The following is a 20,844-nucleotide window of genomic DNA, read 5'->3' as shown; positions in this document are numbered from 1 at the left end:
AAATGAAAGGGAGATTCCGGGAGGAAATCACAGAGCAAATTGATTTACTCCTCGCTCTCATTGTTTATTTGCGAGTATGTTGCCGGGCTTGAGTGTTGTTTATGAAGGATGGAAAAGGAACTTGGTTGCGGATATGGAAGAACAAGGCGCACACACTTTCCCCAGCATTTACACCCCAAAAAGAATACAATTTAGGAACACATATGTTACTCATTTTTTCATTGAAAGAGTTAATCACACAAACCTGTTAAAAAAAAAAATCCCCAAAAAGCTCTTCACTCTTGCATGTAAAATTTAATTAAAATATCACATGATTATATATTGCTAAAAATGTATGCAAAAGTGGTAATTGGAAGGAAGGAAGGAAATAAAGAAAGAAAAGGGAAGAATGAAAGGAAGACAGAAAGAGTACCAGATTGCCATTAGACCTTGAAAAGGGAAGTGCATCCATCAACCAACAAAAAATTCTTGCGATATGCTTTACGCAGTCCCACTATTCTAAACACGGTATGAAATATGACTCTAAACAGTAAAATCCACCCATTTTTATCCATCTCAGGGGGGCGGCCATTTTGTCACTTGCTGTTGACTGAAAATGACATCACAGTTGCTCAGTGCTCAGGTCACGGCTGTGCTTATGAACGTCTTATGACTAAACTCAGAAAACAGGTGAGCTGTGATTGGTTGTTAACTGAGCAACTGTGACATTTTCAGTTGACAGCAAGTGTCAAAATGTCCGCCCCCCTCCCCCCAAAATAGCTAAAAACACAAACAGCGTATTATAAATAAAAACATTTGTGTTGACTTTTCCTTTAATCTTATGCCATCCCTGGTGGGCACTCGAGCTCTCCAAGGGGCCCTGTAGAATTGAGATCAGGCCACTAATTGAGCCCCTGAACACAAATTTGACATAAAATGGCCATTAATCGTAACTTTCCTCTCCTGGCGTCCTCCCGCAGGGTTCCTACTGGGCCATAGACACCAACCCTAAAGATGACGCTGCACCCAGCAGGCCGAAGAAGAGGCCGCGCTCTGGAGAAAGGGTAAGTTGTGTTTTCACTTGCATATGATGGAATGCAAGCGCTGGGATTGTTTTTGTACAGAATACAACATCGGACCATAATCACCATTCACTCCACAAATGCAAATTTTGTATTACAAGTAACTGTACTGTTCATTGTCCTTGGCAGACTTGCTACAATGATACACTTGACGGTTAAGGTCACTGTGACCTCACATGCAACACATTTCTCATGAAGGTGTTATCTAAGAAACCTGAGGAGTTGAATTCCATTACATTTGGAAGCAGCTTTCCCCTCAAAGTAATTTTGTTCCTGGGTGCTTCATTTTTTCCCCAGCTTATGTTAAACAAGCAAGAGGTTGCATTTTTGGAATGAAGAAATGCCTTTATTAATCCGAGAGAAGGGATATTCAATTTTGCCGATTTTTTTACATTAACATGAACATGTTACGCTCACACACCTCAGTAATACAAACTAAATCGTCTCGAAAAAAAAAGAAAAACACAAAATGAAATTTTACAGACATTTTTTGATGTCTGAATGCACTTTAATATAATTGGTTTGAGTGACATTGACATCCCCACCTACACAAGTCAGCCACACGGAGCCAATGGAAGAACTTTAAAAACAACTCTATCTTGATAAAAGGTATTAATGTTCCTTTTTGATTGACACATTCCAAGGGCCTTTCATTGAACATTATGTTAATTTGTGAGGTTGTAGTTTACACTGGTGTCATTTTAGGTAGAAAACCAAGAAAATCACAATATTAGAAACAGCTCTTAGTATAACCGTGCATTTGAATACCTATGCAACAACCCAAATAATAAACATATACAGTACAAGTTCAATTTTAAATGACTACCTCTCTGTCTGTTGTAAAGGCAGATTTTAGGCCACAACTATTCTCTGGAACCCCTTTAGATTGTGTATGTAGTCAGAAGGCTGTTCTTGACTATATTGCACGCCCTCTAGCAAGCGTGGCATCTCATATGCACACCTTACTTGAGCGGCATGCTATTTTCTTTCAGATCAAGCAGGGTTGACCCAGATGTAAGTGTGCGCTAATTGCAGGCTGGTAGACTTGTTCCGTGCTCAAGACGCCACAGAAAACAGCAGGTACAAGCTTCTGAGTAGATGCAAGGGGGAATGAAAATGTTTTTTTGGGGGAAAGTGATTGACAGCAGCCGCGGTTATAAATATATGTAACCCTGCATCAACCCAGCAGACTGCGGCTGGTTGAGTCGTGAACTTGTGAATGTTAATACAAAGCAAGCAGAGCGAGCTCTCCATTCCAGACGTCACCTCGTTCTCTGGGTATGCTCTGATTATTGTATCTTGTAAAGAAGATTAGATGCGCTCCTCAGTGCACCAAAAGGCTCGATTTGATGTAGTGCAGTCAACTACGTGTAAAATTGGTATTCCTTTTCGACCACCTTCACAGAACTGTGATTGATGAGCTGAATATGAAGGGTCGCAATCAGTCAATTCCCTCTCTGAAAAAGTCCATTGATGTACCTTTAGGGCTATAAGGGCTTGTCATGTTGTTACTAATTATTATATATTTGTCTTTTTTTTTGAGAGAGAGTATAAAGTATTATATATTTGTGATGTAGTCTTCCATGGATTTCTAGCTAAATTCTGCCTTATCGTGTACAGTTGTGCATGTAAGTTTACGTACATTATGTGAGAGAAATGAGTGGTGAGAAAAATGCCCATAAAATCCAAAGTACTGGGGGAATTGTTTTGATATTTTCAGAGGTTGAAGTGGACATGAGTAGACTGGTGACGATTCATAGCATTTTTGTGTCATTAGGTGACGTTAAGCTTGTATTCATAGATTTTTTTTCCGGTCTTTACTGTGTTCAGTTTTTGGGTGCAGAAACTGTTGGAAAAAAACGTTTTTTTTTCAGTTAACTACTACCTTAAATTTGATGTACCACTTCTTTTGCGGATCAGTTAGGGCTGCAATCATGTCGCCATCGTAATGAGTGACCTGTGCAAACTCATTTTTCGCTGCTGCTTTTAAAATCCAATAATGCCACTTTTTTCTACACATTTGTGCAGGCTACATTGCTGCTACAGTTCACTTCCTCCCATATCCCAAGATAATGAGACATTTTGGGTGGGCATTACATTGGCCTATATGTGTACAACATCCGAGTGACTGCATTAATTGGCCCTGGGGTTGGTTGAAGTGGATGAGTGGTTGCGGGTTAGAAGACACTGTGGATGAATGGAGCCTTTTCAACACGGGCCAACGCTAGACATAAATGGTTGCACTGCTAGTAAAGCACATGACACAAAGCCTCACACACTCTTCTCTGTGCAAGGCGTCTGCGGTATAGGGCGATACAGAAATTAAACTTTAATCGGCCTGAAGAAAGTAACTGCGAGTCTTCATTGTATAATTGTCTTCAGTGATATGGCGCCACTTGAAATGGTGTCTCGAGTGAATTTTCCGTTCCGTTGCCTTTTGAGTGCGCTCACAGTGCCGAGTTTAAATTCTACTACTCTTGTCCTCATGCTGCCTTAAACAATTGCATTGTTAGACCATTGGTTCTCATTTTCTTTTTGTAGCTAAGACGTGACACACTTTAGTAGAAATTAAGAACAATTAAAGAAAAAGTACTGTTCAAGAATAACCTGTCAAAACCGATGTGCATCATATTTAGGGGTGCAGCTATTAACCGGTTTTACGATTACCGTGGTTTTTAAACATCAGGATTATATAACCACAACCGTTCAACAACACCGGGTATTTCCGCTCACAACAGTCCGTCAGTTTAAACTCACGTGAGGTGCAAAGTTCATAGTTCATAGCTCTTCTGTTTCCTCACGGCACATTTAGTGACCGCACAACGACACAGGGCTCAGCCATAGGCCGAGATTTTGAAGTGGGACTCCCATAAAACGTATCTTGGCATAGGCTATTTTAAAAGCCTATGTCTAATCTGTACGTATTCTGCTCGCGAGATGGGAGCAGAAGGGAAATACATACCATTAAGCGTATTATTTATGTTTGAAATGGCAGCTACTTTATATTTTATTATTATAGGTTTTTTTTCACTTGTTTAAAATAAACCTAAAGTTAAAAGCAATTTGAGCTTTTCAAATTCTGAAACTATATTTAATTGTTTTACTTATTTGTGTGCTGTATTTGTTTTAAAAGGCAGCAGCTTTTTAAAAATGTATTTCCAATTATTTATTGTTGTTAAAAATAAACATTTTCAAACAATGCTGATGTGATTTTTTTTTTAAATATCTATAAGAATAATCATAAAACCGCGTTTTTTTTAGACTATAATCGTACACCAAAATCTGAAACCGTTGCACTCCTAATATTTTAACTACGTATGCTTAGCTCCATGTTCAAAGAGCACCACAGAGCTTATTAAGAAACTGTTGACAACCTCAAATACAAAATGTATTCTTAACATCGATGTCTGTAATAATGAGATATCATATGTCTGATACTTTATCCAATGAGCGACATTTAAGTGTCACAACAACATTATACATAAACACCCACAGTCATTAATCATATAGTACAACTAATAAAGTTCAATATACTATTAACAGAAGGAGGGATTAACAGAAATTTTAATCTTAAGTAAACAAGAAAAAAAGTTTAACATTGCATGTTCATATATGGCAATTGATAAATAACGTCTAATTATGCTACAGCAATATTTTTACAGTAAGTGTAAAAAGGAAAGTACATTATTAATGATAATGATGAATTTATACACTGTGTATGAAACATTGGTTGATAGTTTCCCTGAATAGATGTGCAAGGGTGATGTGAAGGGAGGATATTTGGGGGTGCACTGCCCCATTAAACCCACTTTACTTAGGACGGGCTGGTTGTAGCCCTTAAATTGGGAGGCAAGGACAGAATGACATCACAACCAATTAGTGGTGCTGCAAGCAAGAGTGAGATTTTGTCCAATGATGTTAGAGGCGGATGGACAGGAAGGTGGGACAAGTCACAGTGCAACGGAAGAAGGCAGGAAATTAATTGCAGACTGGATGCTTTTTGTAAAATGTCAAAATTGGATAAGACCTGGTAAAAGAGGACATGTAGTCACCTTGAAACAACTGCGCTAGGGTACCTTCAGCATTGAAAAAACATAATCTCATGGCAGGCTAACGTTCATTACCTCACAGTGGTTTTAGTTCTGTATTATCAATGTCTGCCTGCCTAACACACACACAAGCACACACACACAAACACTGTCATTTCATTAAAGAAAACCATCCCTCTCTTTAATCATAGCAAGTCTTGTGCATTCTTTTCATCGTTTGTCTTTGTCTGTGTTGCTGAATCTTGATCATTATCTCTCGCTGTCTGTCTGCCTGTGTGTCTGTTTGTCTGTGTGTGCGTGTGTGTGTGTGTGTGTGTTTGGGCTGCATACCTGCCTGCTCGCATCTCCAGCGGGAGGCATTCAGGCTTCAGGCGGGATTGCAGTGACAAAATACGCAATCAGACTTTTTGAAGGTAAAAGACAGAGGAGGCAGGAGAAATGATGGGAAGGGGCGAAAGGAGAGCATCCAGAGAGAAATTAGACGATGAGACGGAGAGGAAAAAGTCACACTGCAAGGGGAACTAGATAACAAGGAGATGAGGGAGCGGAGGGAGAGTATTCCAGTCTTATGTTCCAGTTAATTACCACACAAGGCCTCAGGCTGCCGTTAGACATATTTTCTTCACCGGGGACTTTTTTTTCTTTTAAATTACAAACATTAATTAATTCCGAGGCTTGTCATCTCGTTTTATATGGATGGGCCCTTCGACCCCTTTTCTTACGCCTCGCTTACACCGCTGGCAGACACACCGCAGGCTGTCACATGGGCTGAGGGGAGGCAGGAGGGTTTTAAGTGCAAAGCGTTATCATCAGGAAAGGGGGAGAATAAAGGTCTGCTAAATACGTCTAGCTGTTTCTTTGCTTTAAGTCATCAGGATGCAGGGCTAAACAGCGGCTGTATGCATGCATTGTCTAAATGTGTAGACAGGCAGCCTACCTGCATCTCTCAGCTTAATCACGCTCTTTATTTGCTTCTCTCTGGGCCTGTCTGCCACCACTCAATTATCTCTCTTCCCTTCTTCCACTCCCCTCCGCATCCCGTCGCCGTCTGCTTTGTAACTGCCTCCACCAGGGAGACAGCATCCTGTTTCTTTGGGAGTTTATCATAAATTAAAGATTGCATTGTTACCAACCAATCCTCTTACTGTAAGCAGTTTGGGAAGGCAGCACAGAAAGCAGCCTTGAACCCTAAAAGGAGTCAGGCTCGAAAAAATATAATCCACCTTTTTATTTTTTCTGAGTGGCAAATTTTCCCCTCATTGATCTTTGGCTAGTTCCTTGTAGCCTCAAATTCCGTTAACCCCTCCGAGGACACAAAGCAATGAACTCTCCCAAATACATTCGCCACGCTTGAATAATGCATGAGGATGCCTTGATGCATCTCAGTGCGTGCGATGTGTCCACTTTGTGGGTCGCTTAAGTGTCCGGCAATTTAAATGAAGCGCGCCTCAAATAGTTCACACTGGTTGAAGCCGCGGGCACTCTGGTGATTCAGGAGGCTCCCGACGTAATCATAAATTTGCAACATTCAGACATTTCTTATAAGCAATGTCACATTTCATTTCTTCCCTCATTTTTACTCTCACCCTCCTCTGCATATTTCTAATTAACAGTGATCATATTTGACCTATTCTTTTATGTATGAGTAAACGGAAGAAACACACACCGGACTCATGCAAAGATCACGACCTCATACGAAACATGTACTATCAAGTTCTAAAACTCAAAATTTGGACCAAAATTGGGTGAAAAATATCCCCTGGAGTTCTATTTTCTGCGTTAGAACCATCATATTACCTCAATAGTGTCCAAACTACGGCCCGCCCACTGTCTTTTGGTGGCCTACGGCTTTCATTAAAAATAATATTTAACACGGCTCACAATGCTATTAAAAAAAAAGGGGGGGGGGTTAATTCATTCACTGCCATTGACAGCTATAGACGTCAAAAATTCATTTTAACTATTTTTATTAGTTTAACATTTTTGTTTCCATTTTTGTTAACAAGAGTATGAAAACCTAGATTTTTTTTTGTACAGATAGAAAATTTGTGATTAATCGTGAGTTAACTAGTGAAGTAATGCGATTAATTATGATTATAAATTTTAATCACCTGATGCCCCTAAGTTTTAATAACCTTTTCTTCATTTTTTTTTCTTTTATGTTTTTTTTTTTAAGAAAAAAAATATAAAAAATTAGGGGCGTTGGGAGATTACAATTTTTAAACGTAATTAATCACATGACTTCATTAGTTAACTCACGATTAATCACACATTTTATATCTGTTCTAATACAAAAAAAAATCTAGGTTTTTATACTTTTGTAAACCAAAGTAGGAAAAAATGTTAAACTAGAAATAGTTCAAATGAATTTTTGACGTCTATAGCCGTCAATGGCAGTGGATGAGTTAAAAGTGTGGCTGTCAAAAAATGTGCTTGGGGGATGTGCTTGATGGGGACTACAATGCCACATGAGGTGCAGAATTTTGACCCAAAAGCAGACAGGACAGGGGAGTCTTTAATCACCCCCCCCCCCCCCCCCCAAAAAAAATTCTTATGTGTTTACTTGAAAATGTTTTAAAGTTTTCTGTTAATGTGTTTAAACGTTAGTAGTTTTTGTAAGCTACTTTTGTTTTCTCTGATTTGCTTCTGAATGTCATTAACTGTTGTGCCTGTTGATGCTTGTAGGTGTTGTGTCTTTGCCTGTGTATGAAATGTACCATAGAAATAAAGCTGCCCTGCCTTTATATACAAAAATATCAAGTAACAACAAAGAGCAGGGCTGAATGCAGATCGTCTCGAAGAAAACACTTGACCAAGAAAACTTGACCAAGAAATCTCGGGCAGGTTGCAGAACACTTGGAAGCCAGACCTAGCCACTGGTGTGTGAATGTGTGTGTGAATGACTGAATGTTAGGCATTGTAAACACTTTGGACACCATATGGTGTAGTAAAAGCACTATATAAAGCAGTCCATTTACAGCTACATGGAGGAACCTCGACCTCCTGACAAACGTGTCACTGAGCAACTCCAGCCAGGGCAATGCACAGTTTTTTATGACAGAATAAAGGCATATATGACAAAATAAGGGTGACAAATACAAGACCATAGCAACTGCATAGTAACTGACAACATCACAATGACCCAATTATGGATCCAACCCAAAACCCAATCACAACACTCCTATTTTTAAAGATTTTCTAGATATGCAAGGACACATCTACTGTACAGCTAAAATATTAATGGAATCTCTGTGGAGAATAGTTTTAATTTCTTACAGATAATCACAGTGATATGATTCACAATTTTTATGTGATGGTAAATATTAATCAAAATATTTGCAGTACATGGCTGTGGAGGGCCTCATGAGTTTGCCCTGGGCCCCCAAATGACTAAATACACACCTGGTCTGGTCTGCATAACACGCAAGCTGCCAGCGCAAATTTACAAAACCTCATTCCAGCCAGAATCAAAGGATTAACTCTGCCTGTTATGAGCTTTTTCCTTTGGCTTTTTGTGGCGCTTATTCAAAATGAATGCCGGTGGTCTGAGAAGACAAACTTGATTAGAGGAGAGGAATACCCACTTGAAGTTAGCATAAAATAAGCAGACTCACGTTTGAAGCTAAAAAGTTTTGTTAGCAAGAGTTTCTGAGTCATGATAGTAAGATGGTCGATCACCAGTATTCGCAGAGGATTTGAGTAATATTGATTATGTGTATTGTTATTATTGGTTTTATTGTGTCGGGCGAAACTTCTTGCTTTTGCTTCATTGCCCATTTGGTTGAAAGGACTGCAACTCAAAATTTTTGTCAACTAAGGTCTTTCTTATTGATGTTTTGTGAATAGTGTCATGCATTTTAATCTAATGTACTGTTTAAGTGTTTTATGTGTGTGTTGTTTTTAAATGCTTTATGTTAATTACATTTAGGTTCCTCGTTCACACTGTATATTGTCTTTTTCCCCCCAACTATTGTTTTTTTTATCTTTTTTTATAGAAAACCAAAATTTACTGTAATGCCCTCGGATGTGGGAAATGAACCACAGTCGCCAATGCACTTTTTTAGCTGTTTGTTCAACACCGATTGAATAGAAAATAAAGTAAGGGCACTCACATCAAAGCTGCTTGTCAGCACAGATTTCCCACTTGGCAATGTCACATGCCAACCTAACAGGTCCCGCCTCTTAAATGAACATCATTGTACGCAGATACTACATTACGTCGTCATACAGTATAGGGGTACAGTCTTAGTATTAATAGTGTTTTTTGCTTGCAATTTGTTTGTTTTTTGTGTGTGTTCAGACATATTTGCAATGTGTTTAAAAATGGTGTTTCATAAATTGTATATAAGTTGATTGTTAAATATGGTCACTTGGGTCTCTATTTTCGTAGACAGCTTGGGCTTAAAAACAGACACATCTTGATTTTCGTGCTGGTGCCAGTCTAGTTCAGTGAATTTGGCAGACCGCACTGTATTCCGGTGGACCAAGGGGCGTTTTCCATTACACACCTCCGGCGCACGTGAGAGTTTGGTGGCAGAAACAAGACTAGTTCAGAATTTGAACATTAGCCATTAAAGTTGCTAAAGGATGGGGGTAATGTGATGGGAGGAGGAGCTTTATGTGATGACACATGCAACAGCGTCATGGACCAGTTGAAGCTTATGGAGGGACTTGCGAGGGAGACCAAAGAGGAGGGAGTTCCAGTAGTTAAGATGGGATGTGACAAGGCTGTGGACGAGGATAGAGGCGGTCAGGGCGGTCAGGGCGGTCAGGGCGGTGAAGGCGGGGCGGAGTCGGTTGATGCCTCGTTGGTGGAAGTAAGCTGCCTGGGTTATGTTATTGATCTGCGAATGGATGATAGTGAGCTGTTAAGGACGACAGTCATTAGCTCTCTGGTATCAAACTTGATGAAGGTTATAGCATAACTTATGAAGGAAACTGCTACATAGACTTGTAATTAAACATCCGTCGTGCGGTAGGGATAGGATACTACATTTAGCTAATTTTGAATGGGCTTTACCTCTCTCCTCGCAAAGTTTTTATTTTTATTTTTAATAATGTTTTTTTTTTTATTCTGTTCTAATACAAAAACAAATTCTAGTTTTTTATACTTTTGTTAACAAAAGTAGGAAGAAATGTTAAACTAGAAATAGTTCAAATGAATTTTTGACATCTACACCCGTCAATGGCAGTGAATGAGTTAAAAGTTGTGTATTTCCTTTAACTGAGTAGAGCTGCAATACACAACAGTTCTAATGATCGTTATGAAAAAGCAATTCTTCCTTCTGTCATTGCAGGCGTCAACCCCTTACAGCTTGGAGTCGGAGTCGCTGCGAATGGACTGTATCATGTCAGGTGGAGGATCGCCCACTCTGGCTATCAATGCGGTGACAAACAAGGTAGGTGTGTTTTTCAAATCTGGAAAAACAAGTGAACCGTTTTAAAAAGTACACACCACTGTGGTAACAAGTGATGATCTAAATGGTCATACTGGAGAAAAGTATCAGGGAACTGCCGAAGTCTTCCTGCTTTGATTATGACCAGCAAGAACCCTCACGTAATGCAATGAAGCACACAGTGTCAGAGAAGCTGACCTGGGTGAGGTCATGTTGTGTGTGCGTGTACGCGTGTGTCAGGGTCAGAGGACACTCAAGATTACGCACACCCATAGAAACACGCATGCAGTGACGGTGTGTGGTAAATGACACCTGACCTCGATCAAAGAGAGAATTTGTGCCGTAGCAGCAGCAGCTTTCACAGCACGTCGTGTGTTTGGACCTGTTGTGAGGGTCTTGACATTTTCCATCTTCTTCCACACGGGTCTTGACCAGTCTTTTTCGCTTAGGAAACACACCATTTCTCAACTATTAGGGTTAAAAGCCGAGTTTTATTTTTCTCAAGTGTTTAGACCCGATGTTATAATGCAAAATTATTTTCCTAATGAAAACACGCATTGGGAAAGGTTGAAAGGCAGGCTTGTAAACAGCAGTGGTGCTGATAATGCATATGTGAAAGGTTTTCTTGTCTTTATTTGTGCCCTGTAATTGACTGGCAACCAATCCAAGTAAGTTGTCTGCCCTTTGCTCAAAGTCAGCTCGGATAGGCTCCAACTTGCCACGACCCGCTATGGGATAAGAAAATAGACGAAGTGGAAGGGAATTTAATACATGCCAAGATGGATCGACAGACGTGCAGGGAGTGCTTACTTGCTGGTGTCTGAAAGCGGTGCACAACATTGCTCTCTTTTTTTATTTTTTATTTTTTATTTTGTATGTGCGTGAGTATGTGCATGTGTGCGTGCGTGTGAGTGTGTACTCATTAGTTCACCTAAAACCTATTAAAAATCCCATACCGTTCACCTAAACCGAATACTTCAGAATCCAGCTAGAGTCATGAGGTTGTCAGGAGACCCGAGGAAGGATCAAAGAAAAGAAAGGAAAGTGAAATCCAGCACCGGCCAGACATTACCTACGAGCCACCCAATTGGTGCACTTCTTAATTAACGTACTGCACCAGGTGATGACTACTTTGGAAAACTGAATCTTGTCCCTACAATTCTTTCACACCTCCAATTATCATTATTCGATTGACTTGAGTTAAATGGTTACACATCATGAAATTGAATGCCCTTACTGAATAAACTTTCTCCGAGTCAGTGATGAAACCTGACAATAATAAGCTCAGGTGAGAACCAGACAAAGATGTAAAAGCATGAAGAGATTATTGCTTCTCTTGAGCAGTTCAGTATGTCGCACAGCTGCCAATTCACAATGATCTTCAAGGACAGCTTGTCGTAGACGCTGACGCACTTTGCCGTGACAAGGATCCAGTGATTGGAAGGATGATGCCCACATCACTGGTCCCCTCCCTCATCCTGACAGACAGGTGGCCACGGACGTGTCACACATTCGTCAAGTGGCATTTGCATCTAAGACAATCTCTTACTACAGTTGCAGCAAATAAATATCAGTCAGTGCCTCATCCGCAGTAGCAGTTTTGGGTGTACCTCGACTCGCGCCATAAGTCGGCTGTATTGGCTGCAGCCCATCCCATGACCTTGAAAATCATCAGCAAAATAGACAGTGAATGGATTGATGGCATTCTGTTTCTATGCAAACCTGAAACGCCCTCATAAATCACTTGACTGTACATTCTTGCTGTGACAAGGCCCATACTTCAAAATACTTGACTGAGTGGCGCACTGCAACAGACTTTGATGTACTTGTTGTCTCACTCAGAGGCTTTGTCTCTCATTTGTCTGAACAATTAAATGTAGCTCGAAGGCTCCGCTGACGCTTGTTACACAACTCTGACAACGCAACGAAACAAGATTTGGGATTCAATGCAATCCTGAGCCGTTGGTTTTTAAAAGCTTTCTAATCGGTCCCCACCAGATAAATCAGAAACTGTAGAGTTAGCTGTGGTTAAGCATGTTAGAATACATCAGATGAATATAATATAATAGATATTCTGTACAGCAAGACAAGTCAGGGTAGGGCAGCTTTGTTGCATGCATTTCATACATAAGGTAAAGTGTAAGTGTACAGCTTTAAATGATTAAAAGTACATTTAAAAAGACATCTTACAAAGTACAGGCATAAGAGATAGCTTACTAAAATTACTCAAAGAATGTTAAATGCACGAAAAGTTTTCATTGATTTAAAATGTTTTAAACAACCTCAATCATAAGCATGATGGGGGAAATAAAGCAGTTTTTAACCAGGACTTAAAAACATTCATTCATTCCATTTGTGTGCAGCATAACAGCTAAATGCTGCTTCACCATGTTTGTGTTCAACTCTGGGCTACAGTAATTGAACTGAGTCTTCAGACCTCAGAGCCCTTCTAGGTTTATATCCCATCAACTCTTTCTTCAATGTAGTCAGGACTTAAACCATACAGTGATTTACGGACCAGTAGCCGAACTTTATAAAGACTTTAGAATTGCAGAATAAGGATCATCATTATCAGCTTTTTCACGTCAGGAATTGCCACTTCAAGTCACTTGAATGATATACGGTATTGGACAGTTTTTACACTGGAGGTCATTGATTGCCTGTGTAAATCCCTACATTGTAAAATAAGATGAAGACACCTGTTTATGTGTGCGTGTGTGTGCAGGTAGCACTGTACAGCCCAGAAGCGGATGACTGTGAGAGTCCCGGCAGCCTGAGCAACAGTCTGTCTGAGAAGAGCATGACATCCATCAACCTGAACAACATGAACTCTACTGTGAGCAGTGGCAGCAGCATGCACAGTTACACACCGGTAGGACATTATTCTTTGTTTGAGGATTACTGCAAAAGAGCATTTCCCTGTATTTGCTTTCTTTATTCAGTTCAAGCATGCAAAGTTGGATGCATGGAACGAGTCAATGCAGGCATCATTTGTGTTGGCCACCCCTTCAAACATACGTATAAACTTTTAAGTTTAAAAACATTTTCATCCTAAAGTTGATGCAGCGCTCAAGAAGAATATCTGTTAAGTTGCCTTTGCTTTGTAACAGTCACTCACCTTTTTACCATCTTTATCCGCTCACCTCCCACCTGCACGAGCACAGGTCAGTGCAATCTCATCTATCGCATTAACCTCTCATTCCACAAGGCCATATTTTGTATTCCACTACCCCTCCGCCCTGTTACCGTCCAACGCCATCTTTTCACACCTCATCTGTGGTCTGGCCGGACGGGCTCGGGGGTTAGTTGGGCCTCATTACCTGTCGTAGGTGATCCCCTTCTGGCTGACTGTGATTACTGATGGCAGAAAGCGTGCAGGCAACGATGTGCTTAAAGGAAAGTCCGCTATTATTGGCTGGAGATGGAATGCGAGCAGGATGCGTCATGATAAGTGGGTTTCAAATTGAAAAGGGATAAAAGCAAAGTGCTTTTGTAGAAGGGTTGATGTTGAGGAAGATGACAGCTGGGATGAGGGGAGTAAGTCAGCAGAAAGACAGTCTGTATTCAATTCAAGAACAAATGGCCTTTTTTTCAATAACCACTGAAATACAGCTCTTGACAGGGGATAGGACCGGGTCTGTCCCCGAATAGTGAAAATTTGTGAATATTTGACACCCACCAAAAAACGGTGGTAATATCCTGTGGATGACGTAAGACGGCAGCAAAGCACTTACAACAGAGATTGGTTTTCCATTTAAATTGGAATATTTACTGTGGTCTGTAATGACACAAAGAAGAAGAATCAGCAAGTATGAACACTAGGGGTGTTAGAAAAAAATTGATTTAGCAATATATCGCGAAATTACAGCACGCAATTCTCAAATCGATTCGATATGTGACCGAATTGATTTTTAAACATCTTTTTTTCATTTATATTTTATTTCAGTGCTGTTCAAACATGAAACAGACTGCAACCCGTTTGTTAAATGCAGTGGCTCAGTTATAAGCCTGAATTTTCAGATAAATAAATACATTTTCATATAAATCTTACAGTGTACATGTACAAGTTTACTTACTGATTTGTATTTTCTAAATTTGAGTTAAAAAAAAAATCGCAATAATCAATTTATAGATTTGCATCGGGATTAACCGGTATCGAATCGAATCGTGATAAAAATGGAATCGCCAGGTACTAGGCAATTCACACCCCTAATGAACACCATGCATCTATTCTAGCATGTACACAATCATGACCCCATGTTACATAAATCAACTCCATTCAGTTGTTCAGTTATTCAAATCAAACAAACCACTTTAACATGAGGCTCATCAGTAGTAATAATGAGCAAATTAGCCTACCGTAAATAACACAAAACTACCTTGTTCAATAGCTCAATCATCTGAAATCTATTCATTTTTAAAAAACAATGTATAGGCAATCATAAACATTTTTAGGGTGGCTCAATTACTCACATTGTTGCTGTTGCGTTACTCCATTAGTGGTAGTTTACTGGATAATTTTATAAAAATCTCTCCACCTATTAACTAACATTTTTTCCTGTAACCTCCCACAGGTCAATAGTCACTCTGAGCCTTCGTCCCAGTCCTTGAGTCTTCAGCAGCCTACCCAGCCCACGCGACCTCCTCCTCCTCCACACCCCCAGTACGCTCTGCCCGTGCCGGAGTCACGGGACAAGCACGTCTGCTTCTCGGACTTCGAGGACCTCAGCGCGTCTTTACGAAGCCTGTACAAGTGCGTCTTTGAGCAGTCGTTCACGCAGCAAGGTGGGTGTCAGCGATTTTCTTGTCGGCCGTCTACATTTTATCTGCTCGTGTTAGCCCGTCGGACGTCTGCACTTCAACTCGTTCGCAGAAGAAGAAGGCGAAGAAGGGGGCAAAAAACGCTGCATGTCAGGCTTCCAGCACATAATTAACTGTCAAGCTTAAGCTCTTGAAATTGATGTGCAACTTTAATATTGCTTTCACAGCACGGGAAGCGCTGCTGCATTAACCTCCCAGCACACACTACCCCTGCCTCTATTGTATTTTAATAAACAAACAATCTGCTGTTCCGCATATCTGCATTTTACGGCCCGCTCAGTCAAACGAGCAAAGGCAATTAAGAGCGAAGAATTCATCGGAAGGCGAGAAAAAGACAAACACATCTGCAGCTTTGATAGAAGCTAATTAGATAGCTTCTAAAGTTTGTGAAGCATCTCGCTAATTGCTTCCTGAAGCTATCAGGTCAGCCGGCCTCCTCCCACTTGGGCCTTCCCCGCATCCCAACACCCTCTGATCAACCTCCCCTTTCGCTCTCTACTTTTCTCCAGAGGCATGCATCCTCTTGTTCCGAGGAGAGTAATGCGCTCTGCTGGACTCACAATGACGTTTCTTTCCATTTCTGGCCTGAAATGCACATACAGGAAAGATGCGATGATATTCATGCACATCTAAGGAGTTCAAATATATGGATCTAAGCCAAATGTGGACAAAATGGCTCGAAGAAAGCAGTGACTATGTTAGACTAGAAATCCAATGCCTCATCGAAGACATTAATTGCATATCTCAAATCCACTGCTAAATTAAAAAAGGCATTTATTTGATCTTGAAAGCCGTAAGATGAAGACATAAAGCAAAGCAGTCAGAAAATACACAACAAAAGGTTTGGTAGTAAAAAAAAAAAGAAATGGATTAAAGGACATTAAAGCAACGGGCGAGTTGGCAGAGAGCAAAGAGGATAAAAGAGCGAAAAAAAGAAAAACACTTTTATAAGCAGGTAAAACGAAGCGACTCTCTGTGAACGTTCCCACTCGAGGACTCGTCACACTCCTCATGAACTGACGGTCGCAAAAGGAGCCGCCATCCTCTTGTTTCACTTCAGTGATCTTTGACGAGGTATGAGCTGTGCAGTTCAGACAACTGTCGTCAGCTCCGCGATGGGCGAGGACACCAGTCGACAACAGGTCGGCAAGGTGATGCTCATGTGTCAAGTGAGCCACATCTACAAAGATTTGATCATATTGAGGGCAGAATCACACAAAACATCATGAAATGGGTGTTGACGGATAAGCATTGATTGAAATATACTGTAAATTCCACTTTTGGTTGTGAGCAGTTTTATCGGAGCCCATCACTGTTCACAATGTATGGCACAATCTGAAAAGGTCAACTTCTGATACTTTATACTATACATGCATATTTTCGTAAGATCAAAAACGTAAATTAATGAATTTTGCATATAGGATTTAAGTTAAGTAAACTTTTGAGTTTTATCTTTTTGGGGTATATTTTCTAAATCGTTTCTCTTGAATCTAAATCTGAATTTCAGTTTAGATCACTGATATCAATCTTAGACAAGTTTGATAATTAGTTTCCCAGACGAGCCTACATCAAGGTAGGGTGAGTTCTTCATGCAAGGCTGCGCACAGTAAAGAGGAGGCAGAGTGATGATTGGAGCTGGAATAATGCCAAGTGAGATGGTAGGCACCTTTAGGAGGCTAGAAGGTATCACAATGATCCAATTACAGACCATGTCTTATCATGGTATAAAAAGGAGAACCATTTAATTTGGGAAAATGAACAAAAACATAAATTATAGCTTGGAAAAGATAATATACTTATAAGTAGGGATGTTCGATAACACTTTTTCTCAGATTTGTGCTCAACTCGTGTAGTCATCAATAGTACCAATACCAAGTACCGATACCACTAATACTTTTGACAAATACCCCCCAAAATGCATTGACAGATGATAATTAAAAAAAAAAAAAAAAAAAAGACCTACATGTGCCAATATATTTTCCCTTAAAAAAAGTGTGAAATTTTTAGTTTCTAGTTTTTGATCGTAAAAAATGACCACAAGCGGTATCGGCTGCCGTCTCGGGTACAAGTATTTGTACTCGCCCATCCCTACTTACAAGAGCCCTTAAAAACTTGATGAGAGCCTCCTTTGGAGACATCACAAGTAAAGTTGAACAGTATAAGCAGTAGCAGATTAAATATGATGACATTTTTACAGGGTTAGTTTAGCTTGACTTGGTTTACTTAGCTGACCTAGCTTGTATTTGTGCGCATATTTGTGCAATATTCACAGAGAAAATAAAGGAAAGAAAGAAAGAAAGTCAGTCTAACAAATCATCTTTAATGGCCCAAAAGAGAGCACGTACCTCCGACCAATTTGGATCCAAACCAAATTGCAAAATGTATCTTCTGTGCTGAGAGTACCCTCGTTCTCACCCATTGTTTTCTGCCTGTGACTGATGCATACAATGCATTGTTGTTATCTGCGTTTCTCACAGTACCAATTTGAAGAATAGGTCGAGCCGGTATTGCGCCGTGGAAACACATCTGCAGTCATTGCAAGTCATTCAACATGTTTTGACAGTTCTTTTCAGTCCTGATTTAATTTCCCTCAAAAGAACCAATATCAGTAGAAACTCTATCTAGGTGTCATTTTATGATTCATCATGATTAGAACACAGTATTTTCAGGTGTTTGTTGGCGATGTCATTGTCATCCTGAATATGTTGTTTGCTGTTCCTGACAGCTTTGATGGGTATGCCCGGCGACTCGAACCATTCGACTCGGACAGCCTGCTCTTATCAACACTCACCCGGAGCAGGGAATGGCAGCGGCGGCACGGGGAGTGGCAGCCACCATCATCAACACAACCATCACCACGCCCACCACCCTCAGCATCATCTGGCCACCCATGGCCGGCACCCGTCCCTCTCCCACCAGAGTCACAGTGGACAGAGCTGCGCCACGACAGGTGAGGCGGACAAGGTTTAGCTTTCTGTCTGTCTGCTTTATTGTTACATTTGAGTGTCGCCAGCTGGAAAGTAGACAAGTAAACAAACATGATAATATTAGCTTAGTGCAGTTGTGGATGCTTTGGTATTCTACACTTTTCTTCACCAGTGCCTTTTCATTATGCCACCTTGAATCAAATACAGCTCCTCTCTATGGTCCTCTGTATGAGTATATATTTAATGCTCAAGAGAAAAACTGTACCACAAAAGTATAAGGAATACAAAGACTTCTATTTAGAGAGGCTGACATGCATGTCAAATGTCGTCCAACCTGGCTGGGTAAAATGCAACTCTGCACATCACTTTTTTCCCCACTATTGTCAGTTTCACATCTTTCACAGCGAAAATAAAAATAAACTGGAACCGCACTGTGGAGTTTGTTTCTCTCCATATCTTTTTACTGATTCTTGTAAAAGCAACACTGCCTGCCAGTGCACATTATCGACTATGTTTCATATTTAATAAATATTGATGCCACTCAGTGCCAAGCAGTAATTCTACCCTTATTCCAATGCCACTGTGTGGTTCATGTTATCTCTAAGTGTGTCTTTCTGCACGCGTTCATTGCTTTTAGATTGCTCTCCTCTCTTTGTCTCATCTCACAGAGGTTCATATAACTGGGATGCGTACGAGTGAGGCTTTCACCAACATGTTTCCTTCTCAAATCGTTCCTGCTTTTCTGCATCACCTCATTCTGTGCACGTGTGTCTGCATGTGGGTGTGTTATCAATAAAGCTCTTTGACGGGCACATTGGCAACTATTCGCACATTATATATAAATCTCAGTTGGCGGTTTTCTCCTCTAAGCTGAGGATGAATGTGAGCTATCCGCCCGTCTTTGCTATGAGGCCTGAGCATCTATTGTTTTGTTTGTGGTTGTGGGAAGCAGCTTCACCTTTTTATTTTGCACAAAGGCACAGAGCTGTGACTGGAATATTTCTGTGTGGAGCTGCGCCTCCTTGTGGTTTACTCTGGAACTGATGTCAGAACATGACTGTGAAAAGATAAGGATAAACATATAAACAATATGCGGTTTCCACAAAATGGGGGAAATGGGAGAAAACACCAGATAAACAAAAAATGTTTTTAATTGAAAAAATACTGAAAACAATGGGGCGTGATGGGTAATCTACGATTATGGGAATCCGCAGGTGCTTAACCGCAAATATTTTGAACATACTCACATGTATTTATCTTGGCCTTTCTTCCAGGCATGACTTCAGATTGGTACCCAAATCTGGACTGGCTGAAGGAAAGCTGCCGCATCGCAACCAGTTACAATTGGGCAGATGTCGACCTCTCTCCATTTCAAGGTAAACACACTCTTACTAACAGGATTACAGAATAGGAATATTCAGTATGGTAATAGCATACCAGCAAAACTACTGCAATCTCTTCTATTCTCCAATGTGCTTTTACTTCAAATTTCATCATCAGAATTGTTCGTATTGTTTTCCATAGACACTTTGCACGTTGTTGGTCCAAAAAAGTACATCAGGTTCAATTGGATACAGTCGGGATGGGGATTGGGCCGGCCTATGAATGGCAAAAATCATTGAATAATTGACGGCAATTGAAATACATTGGGGAGAAAAGTAAATACATTTAAAAAAAAAAAAACAGCCCTAGGGTGTACCCCATCTACTGCTCGAAGCTTGGATATATATATATATATATATATATGTGTGTGTGTGTGTGTGCGTGTGTGCGGGGGGTATTTTAATCCGGGAACATGGAAATCCACAGGTGCCGAACCGCAAGTACTATTACAAACAAAAAAAGCAAAACAAAAAACAATGAAACTGATAAAATGTCACTTTACTTAATAACTTCTGCGAAAATAAAATGAATTATGGCTCAGTCAGTGAAAAGAAAATCTATTTACTTTATAGGAAGTGATAGAGGGAGTAGATAGGTGTCTGCTAAGCAATACTGACACCTAATGGCCACTGTATGTATAAGGTAAAGGTTTTCAAATTCAAATTCCACTGATTGTCACACCCATCTAAGTGGGGGCGAAATTCGTTCTCCGCTTTTGACCCATCCCCTGAGGGAGCGGTGAGCAGCAATGATTGCGCTCGGGAATCACATGGTGATCTAACCCCCCAATTCCAAGCCTTTATACTGAGTGTCAAGCAGGGAGGCAATGGGTCCCATTTTTATAGTCTTTGGTATGACCCGGCCGGGGATTGAAAGCACAACCTCTCAGTCTTAGGGCGGACACTCTACCACAAGGCCACTGAGTTGGTGATAACTGGTTGGTGAAATATAGTACAGTATGAGACAGTATGGACTACTTTAGTAGGCTACTTACTGTACATGCTTAGCTGTAAGCCATTTGTTTTAATGTTAATATTGTAAAATGAGTTTGAAATGATATATTTTGGGATCTTAGTTGGGAGTATATTTAGATTTAGAGCATAAAAGGGATTTAGAGCTTAAACTACTTATATAGGAAATTGTAAAAAAAAAAAAAAAAAAATTGGGAGGGAAGTATACTATTTGTGATTTTAAATTGTTTTTTATA

General features: G+C 40.2%; 1 protein-coding gene across 3 annotated transcripts in view; it reads left to right on the top strand.

The window, feature by feature from the left end:
* LOC144063919 (forkhead box protein J3-like) overlaps positions 1–20,844 on the top strand; it is a 77,462-nt gene that overhangs the window by 43,391 nt on the left and 13,227 nt on the right. For 2 of the 3 annotated variants that reach the window (XM_077585916.1, XM_077585926.1), the window contains 6 exons: positions 960–1,043; positions 10,408–10,513; positions 13,236–13,378; positions 15,081–15,291; positions 18,053–18,277; positions 19,529–19,630. In XM_077585916.1, coding sequence (XP_077442042.1) covers positions 960–1,043; positions 10,408–10,513; positions 13,236–13,378; positions 15,081–15,291; positions 18,053–18,277; positions 19,529–19,630 — 871 coding nt within the window. The remainder of the gene's footprint in view (positions 1–959; positions 1,044–10,407; positions 10,514–13,235; positions 13,379–15,080; positions 15,292–18,052; positions 18,278–19,528; positions 19,631–20,844) is intronic. The other variant, XM_077585936.1, reaches the window with a different exon arrangement.

This window comes from Vanacampus margaritifer, chromosome 1, assembly GCF_051991255.1.
Source record: "Vanacampus margaritifer isolate UIUO_Vmar chromosome 1, RoL_Vmar_1.0, whole genome shotgun sequence".
Classification (NCBI taxonomy): Eukaryota; Metazoa; Chordata; class Actinopteri; order Syngnathiformes; family Syngnathidae; genus Vanacampus; species Vanacampus margaritifer.
The sequence above is the reverse complement of the archived record's forward strand: the minus strand, read 5'-3'. Positions and strand labels throughout refer to the sequence as shown.